This window comes from Hirundo rustica, chromosome 9 (genome assembly GCF_015227805.2).
Source record: "Hirundo rustica isolate bHirRus1 chromosome 9, bHirRus1.pri.v3, whole genome shotgun sequence".
NCBI lineage: Eukaryota > Metazoa > Chordata > Aves > Passeriformes > Hirundinidae > Hirundo > Hirundo rustica.
Genome location: NC_053458.1, coordinates 29874414 through 29896755, shown reverse-complemented (window position 1 = coordinate 29896755; position 22342 = coordinate 29874414). Strand labels below are relative to the sequence as shown.

Here is a 22342-nt window from a genome sequence, read left to right as displayed (position 1 = left end):
CCCATGGTAAACTCTGCAGTGGAGCTATTTCCTGGTCTCGTTCCAGCTAGAATTTGCAGGATTTGGCATTTATAAATGGTTTGCCTTGTAAACAAAATATATGTTCTCTGGAGACTGTAGAGACAACAAACACAGAACTCCCTCGTGCCATTTGCAGTTGCCACGTAGCATAGAGCCACTCTTTAAAAATCAACAGAAGTGCTGTTTTTCTTTCCTAATGCTTTTTACTTGCTGATCATGAAGAACTATCCAGAGGAGGGCTATTAGTATTTTAAAAGAAGATACAAATGTGAAGAGACTGTTATATGCAAGTGCACCAAGGAGAATTGGATTTAAACACTGTTCTTATTCCTCAGATCCCATGAAATCTCTCATTTTCTCTCCCAGCACTTTCTGCACATAGAACAGCTTGCTGTGGGTAACATTAATGTCCAGCTGCAGGAAACTTGTTTGACACAAAACCATCTTTTCTGGGGATGGGGTCAGGCAGGGACTTTCTAAGCAGGCCTGTTGCAAGGAGAAGAGGGCAACAGCATGGGGTTTTTGCTGTTGTATAATAGTTTTTAAAGATCATGCTGTATCCTGTAAAAAAGGCAAACCCAGAGCCCCAGCCATTGCTTGATGTGTGCTAAACAAGCCAGACCCTCTGACTGTGCCCCACTTGGTTCCCTCAGCAACATCATTTTATGGTGTCATATAAACAGGGGATGCCCTGGTTGGTGACAGCTCTTATAGTCCCTGTTGGAACAGCAATGGGAATATAAACAAGAAACTCCCCAAACTGAAAAGGACTCTGTGCTGCTGAGTTACTGATGACACTGAGCCGAGCTGTTCCTTGTTGTTAAAATGGAGGCCAATAAGTATTTACTTCACAGAGTGTCATGGTTATTAACCATGCAAAGACAAGAGGTAAAACCTGCACCAATGCTATCTGTTTTTATCAGCTGTGATGTTATCAGCCTCATGAAGCATCAGGAACAGGTTGTTTTTCAAGGGTAATTTCTTGTGAAGAGGTCTGACACTATGCATTATTGAGGCATCAGTAACAGTTACTGCCCTGGTGATTTTGGGTTTCCAGTCAATCTGCCGTTCATGAGCTGTTCAATAAAGGATAAAAAGGACCAAGGCAGCACTGATGTTACAGTCATGTGCCTGATAAGAAATGTGGTATTTCTAGAAACACTTCTGAACTTTAAATATTAATGGTATATCCATTTCTTGAAGCTTCTTATAGGCACTGACAATGCCTTTGCTCCCCATCCACAGCATGCTCCAAAAATCACACACTCAAAAAAATTGCTGGCTGAGCACTCTTACGTCATACTGTGCATGACAGTCTCACTGTCATCTGCCTGAAGTATGGGTTTTGTGCCAGAAGGAGCCTGTGGACAAATTGGAGACTCCTGAGCCTGGGTGTTGAGTTAACTGGGCAGTTTCTATTCATAACTCAGGAAAAATTAGCTAGCAGGATGTTGGTGGCAGCTTAAAAATTAATTCTAGCAGTAATATTTGCTCTTCTTCCAGATCATTTACCTTCTGTATACCAAAGCTGTACAGATGTGAACAGGTGTGTGTGGAATATTTGACTGGTATTTAGGATGCAGATGTATTATTTAAGGTATTGGCTAAGTGTGTAGAACAGCAGGGGCCTGATTGATAGATACCTGTGTACAGCATGTCAGGATTTTTGTGCCTCTGTTGCAGTGCCAGAAGAAGTTGTGGAGCTTAGGACAGCTGCAGCTCCCCTGGGATGTCTGCAAGGCAATGGGTGCTGCCCACTGCAGGGCAGTGCTGCTCTGTGTCCCGCCACCACTCCAGGCTGTGTGCCTGATACCAGGCAGCCACCTGGCTTCTGGGGTTCAGCCACCCAGGGGTTCTGGAGAAAGGCTTTAAAACAAAAAAGAAAGAATGTGATAAAGGCTCTGTGACACAAGATTAGTTACTCTGCAGTAAATGTTGAAAGCTTGTAAGTGCTGAGCCGTATCAAAGGAGGATGTTGTTTCTTGGTGTGATGTCCAAACGGTCACCCTGACTAACAGCTCTTAAAATGTCTGCACTGATCTGTCGTGGCACAATAGGTGGGGTTTCAGTCTTGTCTTAAAAGTTATTTTGAACCTTTACTATGATTTAAATTAGAATTTATGTACAGTGCATGCAGGATAGCTTGGGGTAGTCTCATGCCTGTTCAGTGAGAGTCTATAAAGATAAAAGCTTTCTGGGGAAGTAAGAGTTTTTGTCCAGCAGCACAGAAGGGTTCGCATGCAGCCTTTGGCAGATGAAATGTCCTCTGTCAATAACTCTTCTTTCTTCCACTGTAGATAAAAAGAAAACCACACATACACACTCCAACAAATGTTTCATCCCACCACCCAAATAATCCTCCTCCTCTGTGCAAGCAGGCTTTTTTTTTCTGTCTTTTCTGATGCTTCAGCATTGCGCTCGTTCAAACCACTCTTCTAACACTGCCACAAGTCTAAACATTGACACTGGCCTGGAGAGCCAGCAAAGGAGGGGCTCCATGCATTGGGGGGAAGGGGACTGGGCACACAGTGTTGTAGTGGAAAAGATGAGCATGTAGAGACAGCCAGCTCCCCACAGCATCTCAAGCATCCCCATTCTTCTTTTATTTGGCCCTGTGTTTTGGGGTTAGGTATGCTGGGTAACAAAGCACCCTCATGGATCAGAACTGTGTAGCTTGTACACGTATCTGTCAACTGTCAACAGCAGCACATTAACTGTGCTGAGGTTCTGCAGGGCTGTACCCATCAGGGTATAACACAGAACCTCACACAGCTTCCAGCAGAGTGGAGCCAGAGGTGGGGAGAGATGGAATTAAGGAGATTATAGGACTTCTTCAGGAGTTTCTTTCCCGTCCAATCTATTTTTCTAAGTACTACAGCTGTACCACCCTTCCCAGCATCTGTTTCAGGCACCAAAGGCTGTAGAAGAGTATGCTAATAAGAACATTAAGAATGTTGTTTGTTTGCCTTTTTCTGTGGAAAATGTTGCCTCTACCAAACAAAAATGATGGCAAGCCTCTGCATCTGCTGGGAATTGCAAATTAGTACTAAGCTTGCACAATGATCACTGATAAAGTACATTTGCTGAGGTAATATGAGGTCCCTCGACAGCGCTGGTGATGATTCAGGCTTTTAGGCATTCAGCTGCAGGTGGGTCAATAGAAATGTTTTGCCACCAGAGTTCCAGGGTTGCCTTAATTTATGTTTAGGAGCCTAAATTTTATGATTCCTAATTTAAAATCTTAGTAGCTCATTGGACAGTGAGGGTGTTCTCTCTATTTGCAGATGGAAGCTTTCCTTCAAGTGTTTTCTGTTTCCTCTCGCTGAGAGGTTTGTTTCCAGAGAGCTGACATTTAGTTAAGTGATAGCAAATGCCTCAGAGCACAATGCTGTACTGCAGTCCCTCAAGCAGTGCCTTGGAGAGCAGCCTCATCCCAGCATAGATTCCTCTGATGACTGCTGTGCTGTGTTTGGATTAGCATAACCTCTGTGGTAGTCCCAAACAAAATAAAGATACATTAAAAACAAGATGTGAGGCTAAAATAAGATGGAATTAAAATCACAGAGCCATTTAGGCTGGAAAAGATCATTAGACTCTGGAATCAGCAGTGCTTCCTCCCCGCGTTCTTTGCTTCTTGTTTCTCCCCTAATATCTCCTTCTCCTCTATCTTCCCCAGCACCTTCACTTCCCTTTTCTAAGTCACGCTGAAAAACGTGTCTTCAGAAGGTGCCTTTGTTACAATAATGAAACCCACAGTGACTGCACTCCTAGTATTGTTTTCAGTCATACACACTTCTGAATATAACCTTTGATCTCCTAAGGAAGCCTGAGGGTACAGCTTCTTGCAGGACTGCTGCTCTGTGTTCCACGTTTAGGATGGCAGGGATCCAGCCTTGCTCTGGACCACTTGTGCCCTGGCCATGGATGGTGTCATGCTCTATGCAGTGTTCCTAAACGAGTTAAATCACTTTGAAAGTCAGAGTTTGTTCTAAAATGTTGTTGTTGTTATTGTTTCATTCCACAAAGTCTAGAGAGATTCTTCCCTGACAGGATTTTTTATCTGATTATGCAAGAATTGTAAGTGCTTACTTTATCTTTCAAATGACACTGTGTTCCTTCCTCAAATAGTTATTAAATAGCAATGCTTTGCAGTTTCCAACTTTAATGTTAATCCTTTAAAAAATGCTTACTAGTGTGAAACTCCAAAAATAATGTAATAGTAACAACTGAAGCAGGAGAAGGTACCATTTGTAAGATGTTTCTGTGAATGCATTTGTGTGTGTGTGTGTACAGAATAGACTGGTACTCAAGAGAGCAGCATTTATATTTATAATCAAATCTCACTTAAATCTAAAACTTATTCCTTCTGTTAAACATGCAAATATTTCCTTTCTCTGCAAATTCTGCCTCTCTGCTCACTACCAGACCTTTCAGAAAAGACATAAGCCCAAATCTTCCTCTGATCAGGCTCTTAATGTGTTCTGTGTGGTCTTTATTTAGACTGTAAACTTGCTGAAATAGGAAATGTCTTATAAAAAAACCCAACTACACTGTCTCATTTCACATCCAAATTCTTCTCCCATACCAGCTGTGTGTGTTTGCCTAGCAGCAAGTCTCCTGTTAATGAATGACTTGTTCTCATTAGCTTGTCAGGCTGGATGTGTAGCTTGTAGTTCCCACTCATACAGAGCAGCACTCCTTCCCTTGTAGCTTCTGGTAAATCAAACAATGGGATACACAAAGCCTTGTGTCTCTGAGTCTGACCTTTGTACTTGGAATCATTAACTACCACAGAATGCCAAAATAAAGTAACTAGCTGCTGGTTAAATAGATTTAACATAAGCAGAGCCTTATGGGCCGCCTGGTGTGGGGATTGTCACAGGCTTTGCCACGGGCTGCCACTTCTATATGTCCTTTAAAAGAGGGGGAAATCAATTCTCTGATCAGCAGAGCCAAAGGTGTTGCACTCAGTATATTTGTTTTGTGAAGCTGAGGTCCAGAGTAGATTCCTGACACCTCAGAGGTTTTCAAAATGAGGTCTTGAGCAGCCTCATCTGACTTTGAAGCTGGCTGTGCTTTCAGCAGGAGACTGGACTAGCAATCGCTGCCAACTTAAAATCTTATTCCAGAAAAAGTTTCCTCCATTCAGGGCATTAATTAAGACTCTGTCCTCTAACTAGGCTGAATTTTTTACAAAAGCTATTGGAACAGAATATTTCTTGAACCTTTGTCTCTCTATCCAATTTGCATAAAACTGGCCAAGAAGTTCAAAAGTTACTGGAAGAAAAAAAGACAGCTGGGGCAGAGAGACAGACGCCCTTCCTCATGCACATAGGACAACTGTATAAGCCTTGTTTTCCTAAGAAAACCTTTCTTCCCTTTATGTTAGAGCAGAAAACTTGTCAAGTGTACATCTAATGAGGCCTGAAGTCATGCTACGTACTCCCAGCTGCAGCCAACCTGAAATAATGCCTCTCCAGAGCCAACAGCACATCCCATGCAGTCGAGGCATTTACTGTGCAATCCGAATTATGCGGAGAAGTTGAGACATTCAGGAGCATCCCTGAAACCCGGGCATCATCTTTCTGATGGCAGAGATTGCATGGTTTTGCTCACAGGAGAGTGTGTTTCAGTCTGCCTGGGGCCTCACCCTTCTCTGCCAGCAGACACGGGAGTGTGTCTGGTACCTCTCTGCCGTCCTCAACTTTCCCATAGCCGAGAGCGACAGAAAGGGGAATTTGACCTCGGCGTGCTAGAGACCGCCTGGCTGTCTGCCTTTCCCTTTTTGTCTGCTCTTTCTGAGGATGCAGTCACACTACCAAATTACCTTGAGTCATCTGTCCTGGACGTTTTTCCCATGGGTTGCCTGTGATAAAGTGTGACTGCTAGGAGCATTTTAATCTGTGCTGCGAGGGGAGGCACTGGTGTGGTGTGAATCCACTGTGAACCCTACGTGCTTCTGAGATATCCATCTACCTAAGCCAACGTCACATGCCTCCCCAAAATCTTTTCTGTAAGGGACCAGTTCCATAGCTTCAGTCCACACAGCTTGCTGATCAGCCAAGAGCCTCTCTTAGCAGCCGTAGCAGCAGATTATTCTGTTTGCCTTTCTCCCAGGTTGCAGAGAACACACCTATCTTCCTCTGCTTTTGATGGCTTTGGAAAACATTACTTCTGTGTTCCTGGGAAAGAGCTCCCGAGCACTTCTATTTTCTGCCTCACGGTGAAGCAGAAACTGTGAAATAGTCAGCATCCTCTGGTTGTACATTCCCTGGAGCTGTTATACTGTGCAGTCTGAAATAGGCATCCGGCCCCAGGGAATTGCTAATGATGCATTCGGTCTCAGCATGGCACATGCTCATTCCTGGGGAGTTACTGAGTTAGCATTTATAGTTCTACTCTTTTCTTCTGAGTAGATGAAACCCTCTGATTTTCCCCTAAGCGCTGAGGTCTTGGGTGTTGGATTCTCTTCTCATGACAACTTACTTGGAATGTCACCAGAAAGCTTTCAGCCTGGATCCTTCCTCTGAAAATCATAGACTACAGTAGCATCATGCCAGAGATTCTTCCATAACTTGGTGTCTGATCAGCAGGCAACAGGAAGCTGAGGTCTTGCTAGACACAGTTGCAGAATAATAAACCAAAGAATTCTGCGCTGAAGATGGGATTGGCACTGGGAGCCTTTTGCACCTGGGGGAATAAGCTCACAAATAGAAAGGAGAGGTAGCGGCCACCTAGGAAAGCACAAGTGGAAAAACTGTGAATGAGCACGGCTGGATGTTTTGCTGGTGGTTCTTAGTGTGGGTCCCCACTGTAGAGAAAGAGCAGTGGTAAAGGATGAAGTGAATTCACTCAAGGTTTACTTTGTTCTCTGGTTGCTTTGTCAATTTATGTTTCTCCAGCCACTTTTTGCAATGAGGGGTTTTTTTGTGTGGGCAAGGGTTGAACTAACAGGAACACTTTTACTATATTTCACATTAACTTGCTGGTGAAGACAAGACCTCTCTTGCATGACCTACATGCCTGAACTCAGAATCCCTCTCCTGGGCCTGCCATCTTCAGATTTAAATCCTTTAAACAAGCTCAAGTTTTCATCTCCTCATCCATATTTCCAAAGCATGTAAGCCTCAAGGCACTAGGCCAACAACGGAATAGTGCTGAGCACAAAGATGTTTTTGTAACCACATCAACTCAGCCCAAGGCAGATCAACTGCAGCAAACCCTGCAGATTGCTTCACCTCCCGGTGTAGTTCCATTAGAACCTCCCACTTCTGCCAGTGCTCAGCTGATAGCAAAAATGCCTCTTTCAGCTTTGTAACTCCTATTTTCTCCACTTTCAGCGAAATGCTGTCAAGAGCTGCCAGAGACTCAGCTGTGACACAGATCTATCTGAATTCAGAGGTTTGGAAGTGTTCCTTCACGCTTGTCATCTCCTTCAATAAGCACTGCATTGTACCAAGTCTGTACATTCTTTACTGCTCTATTTGTTGCTATGGCCAGTGGTGCCAAGTTTCAGTGCGATTCTTTTGGGAGACTAGACAGAATTCTGGATTTTCCTTCCTTCTGCTTTGTTTGTGCTCCTGGAACCCTGCAGTGTTCTCCATTACCATCGTCCAAAACTTCTTCCCAAACAGGAAAGCACTGCCCTCTCCAGTCCCTCCACTTGTACACCCAGCAGCAGTCCCTCCTTGGCCTGAACCATTGCAGCAGATAACCAATGGGTGGACTCCCCTTTCAGCCAGGTGTTTCTAAAATCAGGGAGAAGCAGGGTGGAACAGATGGGGCTGGCCTCGAGCAGAGAAGAGGGAGGTCTTGGCAGGGGAGCGACAAAGGCACGGCGTTGTCAGTCCGTGTCAAACTTCGGAAAGGCGCTCACAGAAGGGAGAGCAGCAGGATGCGCTGCCTCATTGCCATGGAGACAGCCAAAGAGCTGGTTGGGCAGATTTAGAAATGCCTCCTGCTTGGGACGACTTTTGGTACATGTCATCTATTTTTTGCAGAGATTAAAACAAGGTGGAAAAGAGGAAATGTCTGACAATGAGAGTAAAAACCTGTTTTCTTTCTTAGTTTACAGCAGAGTCAGTGTTTTGTGGCTTAATGGAGATATTTGTTCTCCTCTGAAAAATATATCCTGGTTTTGAGGGGGTTATTTTTTTCCCCCTGTCCTCATACTTTTTGGGGTCTTTCATCAATCACTTTTGGCATTAGGATTCTAGCTGCCATTTCAGTGCTCTTGGACTTTTCCATGGTGTTCCCCATGTGACATTCTCTATGTGACATTTCTCTGCAAGGTCTCTCCTTGACAACCCCAAGGATCACATTATCCCCCAAAGAGGCTGATCCGGTCTCACCATAGCACCTCAGTGGTTTTTGTCTCACATCTTTCCCACTTGATTACTGCAAACAGAAAGTTATTAGTCCCCAGAGCCTGCACTCCTCAAAGAACAGAACAGGTAGAACTACATGATTACCTGCAAACAGCTGTCTTGGGAATCATCCTGGATCTGTCATTCCATAAGCACTGATTCTCTTCACGTCCATCAGCAGCCAGCACATTTGTACTGTAGTCAATAAAGGGAAGACAAGGAATTGATACAAAATACTGGCATACAATCTTTTCTCCACCTCAGCAGCTGTGGGGAGACCACTAGCAAACTGGTTTGTATTTATTTAGGAAAAAGAGAAAGGATGCACATACTTACAAAAAGTGGAGGGGCAGAGATTAGCACAAGAGTAATAAGCCATCTTTAAATTAGGCATAAAATATCTGCCCTTCCACCTCCTGTGTCTGACCTTCCCAAGGAAGGGTCCCAGGTGTGTAACACAGCTGGCAGTCTGTGGAGTCACAAGGAACACGTACAGTTGCTACTGTAGGAGTGGGAAGGAGATGCTGGCCAAGTTCAGTGCTCTGTTCCCACAAAAATATTTAGAAATATTATATGCAGGAGTGTTAATACTGGTAACTAGATCTGTTCGTTCTGGAATGCATCTCTCTGCAGTCACCCTTCCAGGGCTGACTGCACATTTAATTCCGTGTACTCCTGCTGAAACAACTTCAGAGACCCTCTCATTGAGGCAGTTCAATATTTTCATGCATTTTTAATAAGCAGCAGAGTATGCTGCAGAATAAATCTGAGGCTGGTTTGAGCTGGTGTCACAAGGAGAACAATGATATTATATATATATATATATGGTTGGGAGCCAGGTGAAGTTGTTTCTGAGCCAAACAGAAAGAGAAAGCTGGTGTGTCAGAGAGGGTAAAGAACAGCTTCAGAAAACACAGTTCAGCTTAGTAGGGTGAGACAGTATTTATACAGAGTCAATACCTCTCATGGTTTGATGTTTAGCCAGACTAGAAGGATCTCCTCCTTTTTAAACATACTTAAGAAATAACCTCCTCAACTTAAACAAATAAAACCCCAACTATTACACCATCCCAGCTGGCAAGATTCATTCTATTACCTAAAATGGTAGGGAAAGGCAAAACTAATTACTCCTCAAAAAAATAATGTAGGTTTCCCTTTCAGCAATTAAATTGGCTGTTGCACCTCCTGCTTGGTCACGGCAAGTTCATCACTTGAATTTCTGAGCTCGGAGAGGAAACCAGGAACTCACTGGTTTGCAGTAGGGCTTCACTTTTTTTTTTTTTTTTTCCTTCCCGAGGATAATTTCAGTTCAGTAGCAAAAAGCAATGTGATTCTGAGTAAGGTTACCACTGCCCTCTGCCGAGAGGGATGAGGGCATTTCTTCCTAACTCATCTGCTAGCAAAACCAGGAGCTTCATGGCTTGGAAGGTGATTGTAACTGCGGCTGCTTCTGCCTTTTCTCCCGAGTTTGCTGATCTGAATCTCTCACAACAAATATTTTGAAAACTCTGCCTCACACAGAGTAAAAAGGAGCAAGGGTATTTATGTACAAAATCTTGACATGATGATAGCAGAAACTGTGAAAGCTTGAGCCAGAGTTTTTAAAAAGCAAACTTTATGATTTATAAACACTTCAGGCATCCTCAACAATGTGATATCTGCTGGAGCTAGTTTTTGGCTTTCCTGCCAAAATTCAGTCATGCATTATCAGATCAGGCTTAAGTCCTCCGCAGCTTCTTAAATTATTTCCTTTTTGACTGTAGCACTTGCCTGACTGAGTTCTGGCCTCAGTCTTACATGCACACCATTATTTCTGGTTTTGTAAAAATGGAAGCTCATTCAATGCTACATTTATAATTGGCTTTACATTCTAAATCTGACGTGGCTGTCCCTCTTCTTAACGTTTTTAAAAGGAAAGCATTTAAGTGGAACAGGTAACAATACTTTTCACCACTTGGGGGAGCTCCTTCATTTATCCATCAGGATGTTCCCTTTGTGCCTGCACATTAGGAAATTCTAAACCACATTTTTTAACAGTTAATTGTAGGATCTGCTGACATACGTGAAAGCCATTGAGGCTCTCAAGTGACTGAGTTTAAAGCTAAGATAGAAGTTTTAAAGGAATTAATCATCCTGGTCCATAAATGTGGGCATCGGAAAGAGCCACAGCTGCTCATCCCTAGGCTGACTGATACCAAAACTCTTAAAACAGAAAATAAATTAGAGTTACACAGAATTAAAAGTAGGCAACATTAATCACATCTGTTTTACAGCAGTGCCAAAAATGACAGGAGGGAGCAGGACCCAGGACAGAAATAAAGAGAAGGAAAGAAGGAAACAGAATGTCCTGAGTTAGAAGGGACCCTCAAGCATCATCATCATCAAGTCCAACTCCTGGCCCTGCACGAGAGACCCCCAAAAATCACACCTTGTGCCTGAGAGCATTGTCCAAAGAAAGAAAGAAGGAAAGAGAAAGGAGGGAAACAAGCAGTGCTGCTAAAGTCAAGTTGCTGCTGGTGCTGGGAAGGTGAAAACCAGTGAGGCTGAGGCAGGAAATTGGGGGAAGAGGGCCAAGGTTCCCACGTCAACAATGGGAACGACCACGCGGTGATTCAGGCAGGAGTGCTCAGGAACAGCTGTGGTTGGGCAATCGTTGAGCAATGCAACTGGAGGATTAATGTACAACACTCCAGAAAATCAGGATTACAAGCACCCTGGTGACAAGGGGGGTTAAATGATGCCGCTGATGAAACAATGCAGCATATTAGAGTAGGAAAGACAATAGCAGACGATGGGAGTGAGTGGCAGGAAGCAGAGGTGGCAGTGCCTTCTCCCAGTTGCTTCTAAATAATGGGAAGGAAAGTAACAGAGCAGCCACGTTTTTTTTCGGTGAGCTGCAGGTAAACAGCCTCGAAAGAGAAGGGAAGGAAAGCTGTGGAAAAGCTCTGCCAGGGAAAAACCCAGGGACCAGGGGAAAACCCAGAAACCAGAATAAAACCCAGAGACCTGGGAGGGAGCTCAGTGCTTTTCACACTGCACTGCTTTGGCCTGAGAGATTTGTCAAGAGCTGCCAATAAAATCTGGTGGCACCTACCTCCATACAGCCTCTTTAGGGCAAAATAGGCAAAGTAAACTTATTCTGAAGGTTAGCTGCACTTTTCTTTCTATTAAAGGATTCTCGTTCTTCCTACCACCCAGAGTCAGGCTTTTACTAATTGGATGAAACAGTTTCAACAAGAATTTGTTGAACCTTAGGATATTTTTGTACATTGTGCATTGAGTATTTTGTCGGGTTGCTCGCCCAGCCAATGCTGGCCCCACAGCTTCATTGTAAATAGCTGGCACAGCCTTTTTGGCATGAGGGCACCACAGATCGTATATAGGCTGACCTGAAAGTATCTCTGAGCAGCACTGTGTTAAAGTTGACTTCTTAAGAACAGGAACAAGTTTATGTGGAAATTCCTGCTGCTCTCACCCACTGCATTTCAGCAATGATAAGGCTTTTAGTTTTTTCTTTTCATTCTTACAAGTTTTCTTATTAAGCAGCATGAACGATGAGTGATGGGATAATAGCATGAACACACATCACAACATAAATCAGTTTCAGGCTTTTTCACTCAGTGGCTCTGCTCAAGAGTCCCCAAAGATATTTAAAACAACTACTGAACCTTTCAGCAGCTACAATTTAAATGTGTGTCTGGGGTGTGTGTTGGTCAAAATAAATTTTAGTAACAGGTCTGATAGGTGAAAAGTGACAGAAATGTTTTATTAGCCCATTGTAACTTTGTACCTTGTTTTGGGGTGACTTTTCAAGGTGCACCTGGGGACATACCGTGCACAGCACATCCCTGATGTTGTGAGGAGAGATGTGTACTTGCCAGTAAGAGATTAGTGGATAAATTCTCCTAGCTTTGGGGAAACTTTCCCGTGTGCAGTGTGAAATGCAGCTCACAGGAGGTTACTAGAGTTTGTTTGCTGGTGACGTGTTCTGTGACTCACCCTCTCATGAGCCTGTGTGTGTCTGCGGAGAGAGAGAAAGCAAGGTACAAACCCCAGCCTTTGTCCCATTTTTGGCCCTCTGGAGCAGCCTTTATCCCAGTTTTTGTCCCTGTGGAGCACAGCTGGGACTAAAAGGAGAGCTCTCCAGCCAGGCCCATTCTCAGTTCCCCCAAACTGGTGAGCTGAGCTCCCACTCCCCAGGGTAACATTTGTGAGGGACACACAAAACCCTTCTTGGGGGACAGCTCAAATTGGGGAACACTCCATTTTTACTTCCCCATAAAAATACCTACCCCAGCTACCATTTGGAAGAACCTCAGGGGGTAGGACACGCATTTGTGCTGAGCCTGGGTGCTGGGGGAAGCACTTGTTGAGCAACCCATGTGTTCCCACTGAAGGACGAAGACAGATAACTCCACTTGGGCCCTCCTGGCCTTGACTTTGGTGTTCTCCCAGTTCCTTTAAATAAGTGTTCCTTGTGCCTGGTATGTGGGAAGTGGAGGGGGGGCGCTCAGGGTGAGGACAGGCCTTGCCCGTGGGGGTGACTGAGCCCACCTGGACCTTGGGCTGGGTGGCCAGAGCTGGGATCGACACCCTGGAGCCAGGACTGATATTCCCTCAGCTGGATTGACACTGGAACCAGAACAGTGATCTCTTTTTCTTTCTTCTTTCCTCTCTTTCTTTCTCGGTTTCTCTGTTTCTCTCCCTCTCTTTAATTAATCTCTTTCTCTCTCTCTCTCCCCTTTTTCCCTACCCCTTTATCCAAAGCCCACTGCCTACTGCTTTATCCAGAACTCACTGTTCTTATAGTAGGTCAGGGACCAGCATGCCAACTTCCATGCTAAGTGTGTAGCTTACTGATAAAACTGTGATTGCTCTCGACTTCGGAGCATTTACCGGCCTTGGGTGTTCCCTCACCCTTGCTGGAGGGTCACCACATTTTTGGCGCCTCTCTTCCCTCACTTGACTTCCCGCCTCAGGAGCGCCGGGAGAAGGCGGCGATACCTGAGGGGGGGAAAGGCGGGAAACTGAGGGGAGGGGGGGGGGGGGGCTGGGGGGGTCGGCACGTGAGGCGCACGTGGGACGCGCCCCCCCCCCCCCCTCCTCCCCGGCGCGCGCCTCCCGCCCCCGCGGAGCCGCCTCCTCGGCCAATGGGCGGCGCCGCCGCGAGCCCCGCCCCTGCGCCGTGACGCGCGCGAGCCCCGGGAAGAGGCCGCGGCGGGAGGAGCGGGCGGGAGCCGGGAAGAGCGGAGCGCGGAGGAGGCAGCGGCGCCGGCCCGGCCGCCCCTCAGGTGACGCTCCGCGGGCCGGCGGCCGCCCCGACCGCGGCACCGGCCACGGGAGCGCGTCCTCTCCGCCCCGCCCCCGCGGAAAGCGGCTCCCGCAGCCGCTCGGGGCTGGGGCTCGGCGGGGGCGTGCGGGGAGGTAGCGGGGCAGGGGCTGGCTCGGAGCCTCGGCAGCGCTTTGGGCAGCTCCCAGCGATATCCTCGGGCTTCGGATAAAAAACCTTTTCCTGCAGAGGGCTGTGCGCGTTGCGGATGAGCTGTGGAATGACCTTAGCTTTGGTCTGGAGTGACCTTAACTTTATTTTGGTCCCTGTCTGGTTCGCTCTGCAGGTACCGAGGGTCCGGGTCTGTGAGCTGGTGCCATGCCCGAGGGCCAAGAGCCCAAGGAAAACTTTAGAGAGCTGAAAGTCTTTGGGATAAGGTTGTTATCCAGTGTGATTAGTTTTGGAGGCAGGGGATTGGAATGAGGTGATCTTTAAGGTCCCTTCCAGCCTAAACCGTTCCAATATTCTTACCTGTTCCTCACCGAGCCTTTTGAAATGCAAAGATGAACTTCTTGTAAAGTGCTGCTTTTGTCCCAAGGCGTCTTCTAATTAATTACCGGTTTGTCGAAAGGGAAGACGAGGAAGCTCAAGGTCTCTGAGCCCTTTAGGAGTACCGTAAATCCGGTACCAGTGAAATGAGGGAGTTTCTGCTCGGAAATCTGCGAATGGGTTTGCAGCAGTTGTGGATGTCCTCAGACTGGGGTGAAAGGAGTGACTGTTTACTAATTGTGAGGAGCGATTTCCTCTTGTGAGGCGAACGTCTTGGAGTTATCCTGGCATCGTGTCACGAATGTTTCGGTCCTAGCAGAGATGGGAGGGAGGGGCTGATGCCCTCTTTAGGCTCTGATGTGCTGGTAGTTGCTTAGGTACTGTAGTGCTGCGCCTCTGTTCCAATGGGAGCTAGACTAGGAAAATGTTTGTTTTCTTAAATTTCCTCTCGCAGACTTCGTGTTTCTCTGTGAAAAAGGCTGTTCTGTGATAACTTAGCCTATTGGAATTATTAACTCTTTAAATAATTTAATTTTTTCTTCATGCCACACATGACTTTTCCTTTCCTCCCACTTCATGACTGGTTATTTTTAACTCCTTTCTGTTAACCTTTCAGTAAGATACTGTAATCACTCTGTACCCGTGAGGAAGTAGTAACCTTTTCCTAACCTCTCAAAGGAGGTGAAAAGTGTCCTGAGACAAAAATTAAACTCCTGGTCCTCTGTTTGACCTGGAAAACTCGCCCAGTTATTGATTTGTTGTTTGGTGGTGGCTGGTGTTTCTCCCCTGCATGCTGTGTAGCCTGAAAGGAGAACAGGGGACTCTCCTACTAAAGGGACAAACACAGGAAGCTGAGTTCGGAAAACTTCTGGTCGTAGTTTTATTTCCCTTTTGCAGATGGGCCAGCCTCCTTATTCTGAGGAAATCCATCCTTAATTAGTTTTTTTGCCAGTTCCTGAGTTTTCCTGGCCCATCTGTAACAGCTCATCTGTGCTGGTGCACGTATGCTGTTCACTAGCTGCTAAACACATCTGCTGCAGCGTTTGTGCCAAGATGAAAAAATATATCGAGCTTGAAAATGTGGTTATATATAACCTGTGAGGTTTTCTGGAAAAAATCTGCAAGTTGTCCCTGGTGGTAGCTACATCTCCGAGAGACTGTTGAGTTGAGTTTTGTGGAGAGTGTTCTGGGATAGCACTTTGTGACCAAATTAGAGTCTCCTTGTCCACATCTCATTAGCTGAGAATTTAGTTTTCGTCCTGCATGTGGTGCAGCAGGTGTTCCCTGCTGGCAGCTCGGTCCCCAGCAGTGACCTTTGTCATTGGCACTGGTGTAGTTCAAACCTGATTCTCTTCCTGTTTTCCCCTGGTTTGCAACACAACCGTTGTCTGGCCGAGCAGAACGCAAGGATCCATTGAGGAAGCTGCTGCTGCAGCAACAGCTGAGAACTTTACAAGGAAGGGGCTTGGCTCAGGTCAGATATTGCTGGTGATTCCACAAACCAAACCTGCCACATCTCACGGGAGACAAGTCTTGGTGTCCACCTGGCCGTCAGAAAGAATTGCAAGGGCTTTTTGTGATTTTAAAGGTTTTGCAAAAGCTTAAGTTATTTTAAGTAGTTAGAAAGTCTGTAGGGAAAAGAGGGTGGTGTGGGGAGATGTTTTGGTTGTGGTAGGGGAACTTACTTGGTTACTTTGTTCCTGTAACTTTTAGTGCTTCCCACAGTGCTTGTAGTAAGGAAAAGGAAGTGTGATCAACAGTAAATGACTAATTCAAGTGTGTGCTGAATTTCCTCTATCCTTGCTCTGAATTCATAATGAGGGGAAGAAAGTCTGACTTCAGTGTAAAAAAGGCTATGTAAATATATTATTGAACGGTAAATGAGATTTTTGTCATTAATTATTTCTCTCCTTTTCTGGTCTAGCTAGGTAACCATGGCAGGTGATGACTGTGTAAGGAAACGCCAATCTGGCTCCAGTGCAACCTGCAAGACCCCTGAGAACGGAGAAACAGAGAGGAGACCTGAGAGCGAGAGGTCCTTTCAAAACTCGAGCAATGGTGAGACTCAGTGGCTCAGCACTGGTTGCATCTCTGGCATGTGATCTCCTTTAAGTGCCCTTTCTACTCATGGCTCTGCTTCCTTGCTCCTTCATTTCTGTTTTTCTGTCTCTGGGCGGGCTGAAGGTGGAGCTCCCTGTGTCCCAGCTGCACCCCTTCAGCAGGTGTGGGTTGTTTGGGGTGCTGTCCTGCAGAGCTTTCTCTCAGGAGCTGTGCACTGCAGTGCTTGCAGGGATCTAAAGCAGTGATTAATTGTCACGGGAGGAAGAGCTTCATTAATGCTCTAAACGGTGCAAATGCCTCCCGGCAACACTTTTGAGTAATCCTGGTAAATGCTTTTTCTGGGATTTCAACTCTCTTCCTTCACAACCTTAAGTATGTGATTTCTCGAGATGGAAGGAAATGGTCTTTAACACACCAAGCTAAGGTGGTGTGTCCACCTGACAGACAGGTGGAGGTAGAGAATGAGTCCCCACTGCTCTGGGATTTGTTCATGTCAGGGCAGCTCCCTTTTATCCAGACTCGATCCTGGCCACCAGAAAACTGAACAATAAACAGTTGTGTCCATGTTCATTTGTTTTGTGGTCACCTCAAAAGTTATGTTGGTTTTGTGGCAGGATCACTGCTGCCATGCCCTGTCTCTTGGGTTGCAGGGACAGCTGTGTGGCACTATGAGTGCTTTTGCCTGTGGACTCTGTGACGCTCTGTAATTCCTGGTTTATGCTGTACCAGCTCCAGCCTGGTGATAAGGAGGCTAGAGATGAAACTGCAGCTTGTTTCCTTTCTATTTGTGAGATAGATTAAGCAAAAAGCCAAAGTAGCTCATCATAATGTGAGTACAAAATCCAAAACCCTGGTGGCCAGTGACACAAGGAGGTAATTCTCACTGATATGCTTCTGGATATCATTACTATTTCAGTAGTACTTCTTTCAACTGAAATGGAAGTTGGAGCAAATTAAGTTTAGGACAAGACAGATTTCTTATTGAAAATAAAATGCAGTGGAGAGAAAACCATCCCACAAACTGCTTGGAGAACTGGGATTTTAAGATGTTGGCGGCACAGTAATTTTAATTGGATCAAATGGGACTGTATTAGAAAATTGCAGGGAGTTGGTGTCTACTGGAATCCAGTGATGCTGGGCTTGGGGGTAGAGTTCTACCACTTTAACCATTTCGTGTGTGGAAACCCCTTAACTGTAATCAATGAAGGGTAAGCAATAAACCGAGGAGTGATAATTAGGACTTGATGGGTGGGTGTCTGTCTTTACAGGCCGTTAATTTCAACACTTCTGAGATTTGCAGCTGAGGTACTGTGAGTGTGTAGCAAACAAACATCTTGGGGTAGATCTCGTGGAAGTGTCCATGTGCCTGGTGGGTTGGCTTGGAACAGTGCAGTGTGGTTTTAATCCCATACAGACTGCAGTGAAGGACAGCAGGGAGGAATCCTGGTTAGTCAGAGTGCAGCTTATCTGGCAAGGCTGCTGCCAGTTGAGCGGAGGTGTCACAAAGTGTTGCTTTGCTCAGCTCAGTGTTGGTACAACAGGAATAACACAGGGATGTAGGAGGCATGAATCTGATGCCTTGAGGCATAGGAGAAAGATGCATCCCTCTGGTCAGGAATTCCTCTGTACAGGGGAGTTAAATCAGCAGCTCCCTGACCCAAAGGTCGGAGATTTATGAAGCTGAAGTGTTCATGAGTTCAGACAGTGGACTCTTCGTGTAGTCCAGGGTGCCTGTGTAAGTAGGTAGGATTTTCATGGCTGAGCTGGGAGAATTTCTCAGAAGAAGCAGGCATAGATGTTTTTTCTCTTTCTTTTGTCCTGGCCATTCTCTCGTGAATGGCTGTTTCTAAGGCATTGGTGCTGATATGCACAAAGGCAGTGTAAGGCTAATGATCTGCAGTCTGGCAACAGCTTTTTTGTATTGTAACAGCTTAATGCTGGGTGTTGTGCAGAACTTTAGACAAAATGTATCTTTGTTGTAGTCAAGGGATTCTAGCCAGGCCAAGGATGTAGGGAAGTAAATATTGTAGCATGTTTGTGGCAGTTATTGCTGTAGAAGAACAAAACCATTAACATAGTTACCTACCCTATCCTCTCTGATTATAGCAAACTCAATCTGCTTTCCACAGTAAGAGTTGAGGTGTAGAGGGCCGTCTGATTTGTTTCCAGGAGTGTGTGAACTTTCTACAGAAACTTTTGGGCCCTTAATCCTTTCTTCATTAAAACTCAAATCTGCTGGCTGATCTGAAATTGCTTAGAGGAATAATTTTAATAAATGTATTGGCTTTAGAGCTACAGTAGGTCTGATTCTTCCATTTGCACAGTTGGGGGTTATTTTCTTGACTCTTCAATGCTTCTGAAGACTGTCTCATTGTTTAGGTTCTAAGATCAAATAGTTTTTACTCAGGTATGCCCAATTTTACAGAAGTGTGGAAGTATTCATAACTTGGAGATTGCCAGAAGATTTCTTCTACGCCTTGATTTGTTTCTATCTTGTAATTATTCAGCCTGCAATTTCACTTTGACAGAGTAGCTGAACTTCACTCTTATACATAATTTCTCTTCCTTGAATTAAACAACTAATTTGGTCCTGGCTTAGAGTCAGCAGATGATCTAGGTGGCAATAATCCCCTGTCAAAAGCCAGGCTTCCTTAATTAGATTAGTCTTATATGGTTTTAGTATGAGATGCATAGAGAAACATCAAACTGTTCTGCCTAATGGGATATTGGTATCTGACTGTACCAGTCACCTGGAATGAGCAAAACAGAAACTGCGTGGACAGATCTCAAAAGGCTAGAGAGGACATGGATCATAAGTGTGCACATGAATGCCTCCAAAATGCTCAGATAATCTGTTCAGAGCAGTAAAATGGTGGGTTTGGAGTCTGTTCTTGTTTGCCTAGAAATCAGGGAAGGACTAGAAGTGTCTCTGGAGGCTGATCTGCAAACAAGCCATGTGGTATCTCTCTGGTGTGAGTAAGCCTGATAGGTATTGCTGATCTTAGGAAGAGGCTGTTATCTTCCAGGGGAGAGGTTACTATCGATCATCCCTGGTAATCACAAAAGTTCATGGTGATGCACAAATTGTGTGTGCCTACGGAGAGATGGAGGAGGAGAGAGCTCTCCAGCAGGGAGCAATTTGGAGGGATTTAGCCTTTGCTGTATGACTTACAGCAATGAGCGTTCAGTGTTTCAACAGGCTTCTTGAGGATTAAGCTGCTTGAGTCGAGTATCTGAGAGATAGATCAAAAAGCTGTTTTGTCCAGGTGGGTTCTGGTAATTCTAGGGGCTGTCATGTTTTGGAACCTGTGGGTTGGATGAGGGCTCAGCAGTTTTTTGTGAGGAGCTGTGGACATGGTAGCATAACGTAGAGAACGCTGGTGTTCCTTCCTGCTAGTGAAGAGGCTGTTTGGGTTCCATGTCCTTGCAGAACTGACTGTTTAAGCTAAATACTTGCCCAGCTGCAGTGCAGTGACCTATGGCCTGTGAATTCTTTAAACAGATCAGCTGAGTCTAGTAATAAATTGCCTCTACTTGCTGAGTGGCCAAACAAATTTCCGTAAGTAAGAATAAGGGCTAGTTAGAATCAAATTATTAATGTGTGTTGTATTGCAGCAATATGGAACCCCTCCCCTCTTTACAGTAGCCCTGCACTAGGTTGGCTTTAATATTGCTTTGCTTCTGGTAACATCTTCAGTGATTTTGGAGAGGGAGCCTTTAAATCCAGGTGACTGACAGGATTGAAGTCCTTCTGCATGTGTTGCTTTAACCTCTTGAATGGGAAGTTGTCTTACCGAGAAATAACAAAGCTGGGTTTTTTTGGATCCCAAGCTGCAGCCCCAGCATCATATGAGTGATTCTCTCTGCTCTACCCATTTCAACTGTCACTTACCTGTAACATGTGCAAGAGTGAGTTGAAAAGGGGACAACAAGATCCTTTAGAACAGGTACTTTGTCAATCTTGTGAAACTTTAGTTGCTCAACTTCTCAACAATTAAGAAGCTTTCTCAATCTTCAGGTGATTTTTTTTATGGGCTTGGTTTTCAGAGGGAAACAAAGCTTACAATTAAATTATTCATCAATTTTTTTTCTTATGACTTTAGAACCTGCTTGGAATTTGGTCTGTACAGAGGAGTCACATTCTAAAAGGATCGAGCCCAAGACCAGTGGTCCTCTAAGGATCTTGTTAATGTCCTTGCTGATGGGAAGGGAGCCGAATGCCATGAAATAGAAACTTCTCCCTGTGAACAAAGCTCTTCCAAAGCAAGCCCTACTTTAAGCCTCCTTTGAAATTGGCCACTATTTCATACTAGTCCTCAAGACAACTTTCTCATGACTTTGCATATATTTTCTGTATTCTTAAGCATATCTCAACTTCTTTTAAATGCAAAGAGGTGCCTCCTGGTGTAGTGCAGCCTTGAATCCATTTTTCTATATTGCTGTTGCAATACAGAGGGATCCAGGCTTCACTTGCAGGGTCAAAGGAAAGTGGAGATTTGGACTTCTCAGCAGTGCACATTTCCTTTTAGACTCCAAATCATGTGATGAATCTCTTCTCAAGAGACCTGACAGAACATAAGTGGTGTCTTACGCAAGGGAAGATGAGTGATTAAAGATGATGTGCTTTTTCTCTGGTATCTGCCTTGTGACACAGCTGGGTTTATGGGGTGATGCAATACAGCAGAATGGGTTGGTTTGGGGTGAGTTTTCTTCTGCAGAAGATTTTGTGTTGAGAAAGACAAGCTCACAGGTGAGTTCACCTTGTCATGAGTTGCTTAGACTGAAGCCATGGAGATCTTGATTTTAAAACCTATTACAAGGTGCTGTGTGTCTAATCTTTTCTGTGGATGCACACTAGTATGAGGGCAACTAAAGTGACAGGAGGACACTTTAAATTCCAATTGAGCAATTACAGCATCAGCAGGTCAGAGACTATCCTCATTTCTTGTACAACTATTAAAGCTGGACATTGGTATATGTAAAGCTACACCCAATTTTAAGACCTTGTAGTCTAAAAGGGAGCTTTATTTCCAAAGTGGGCTGTGCCTGGGTCGTTTTTAATGAGAGTTTTAAATGACTGAGGCTTCAAAGGCAAGATCTGACAGGAAATATATGGTCAACAAACTGGTTATTTTATTTTTAGCTTATCTTAAAAAGGAGATAATGCAATTCCTTAATTCCCATGTGTCTTCTCCCCTTTGGCTGTTGTTGGGTGGCTTCAAGCAAATTTGATATCATCTTAAAGATTGGCAGCTGGGTAAGGGACACAAATTCTTAGTTTTTTTAGGGGGAAGGTTAGTTGTTCTTTGAGCACAGCAGCTCTGTTCTGTTTTCTAGCAGGTCAGCACAAGGTGGTTCTTCCCATAGCGGTAATAGAAGGAGTGGGCAGGAATGCAATTAATTGTGTGGTACAGTGAGGGAGTAGAGCCACTGAGAACATCTGAAGGGAATACAGTTCTGCTGCTTGTGGAACAAATCTATTTTTTTCTTAATGTGTTGGGGGAGAATCTATTTGAGACCAGCAAGGTGGATGAGCTGAGTGGGCCAAGGGTATCTTACATTCCTCTCAAATTGTTTTCCAAACTGCTGTTGTTCTGCAAATGTAACAGCACAGTGAGCTTAAATGCTGAGGTGTTTAAGTTTGGTTTTTGTTTTGTTGTTAGTTTTTTGGAGGTTTTTTTGTCTTGGAAGTGAGATGCTTAGCAACCAGGAGTTCTATTTTTGTAAAAATGGATCTTGGATGCAGCCAAAATCAATGGTGTTAAGCAGTTTCCTTGTTTGTTGTTACAGTATAAGTCTCCTAAGTAATAGGCAGGTGTTGCTGGTCTGTCCTTAAGTCTAGAGCTTGTATAGAAGATAGAAAAACCCAAAATTCCTGCAGACAGACAAAAATTGAAATTCCTGCTTGATCAGTGGGAAGGGGAATTAATGCTAACAACTGAGCACAGCTGCACTGTAGATAAAGCTTCTTGTGTTGTACTCTTTTCCAGTCCTGGAATTGGAGTCACCTCTGAAGCAGGTCTACCTAAACTACTTAAAACCAGTTGCTCAAACAGGTTGACTGAGACTCCTGAGC

The 22342-nt window shown here is 44.8% G+C and overlaps 1 protein-coding gene across 4 annotated transcripts in view; it reads left to right on the top strand.

Annotated features, from left to right (window-relative positions):
• SOAT1 (sterol O-acyltransferase 1) overlaps positions 1-22342 on the top strand; it is a 42702-nt gene that overhangs the window by 2013 nt on the left and 18347 nt on the right. The window contains exons 1-2 of one of the 4 annotated variants that reach the window (XM_040072543.2): positions 13587-13678; positions 16134-16263. In XM_040072543.2, coding sequence (XP_039928477.1) covers positions 16140-16263 — 124 coding nt within the window. In that variant the 5' untranslated portion in view covers positions 13587-13678; positions 16134-16139. Of the gene's footprint in view, positions 1-13586; positions 13679-13785; positions 14003-16129; positions 16264-22342 lie in introns of those variants that run through there. The other 3 variants (XM_040072540.2, XM_040072542.2, XM_040072541.2) reach the window with 3 other exon arrangements.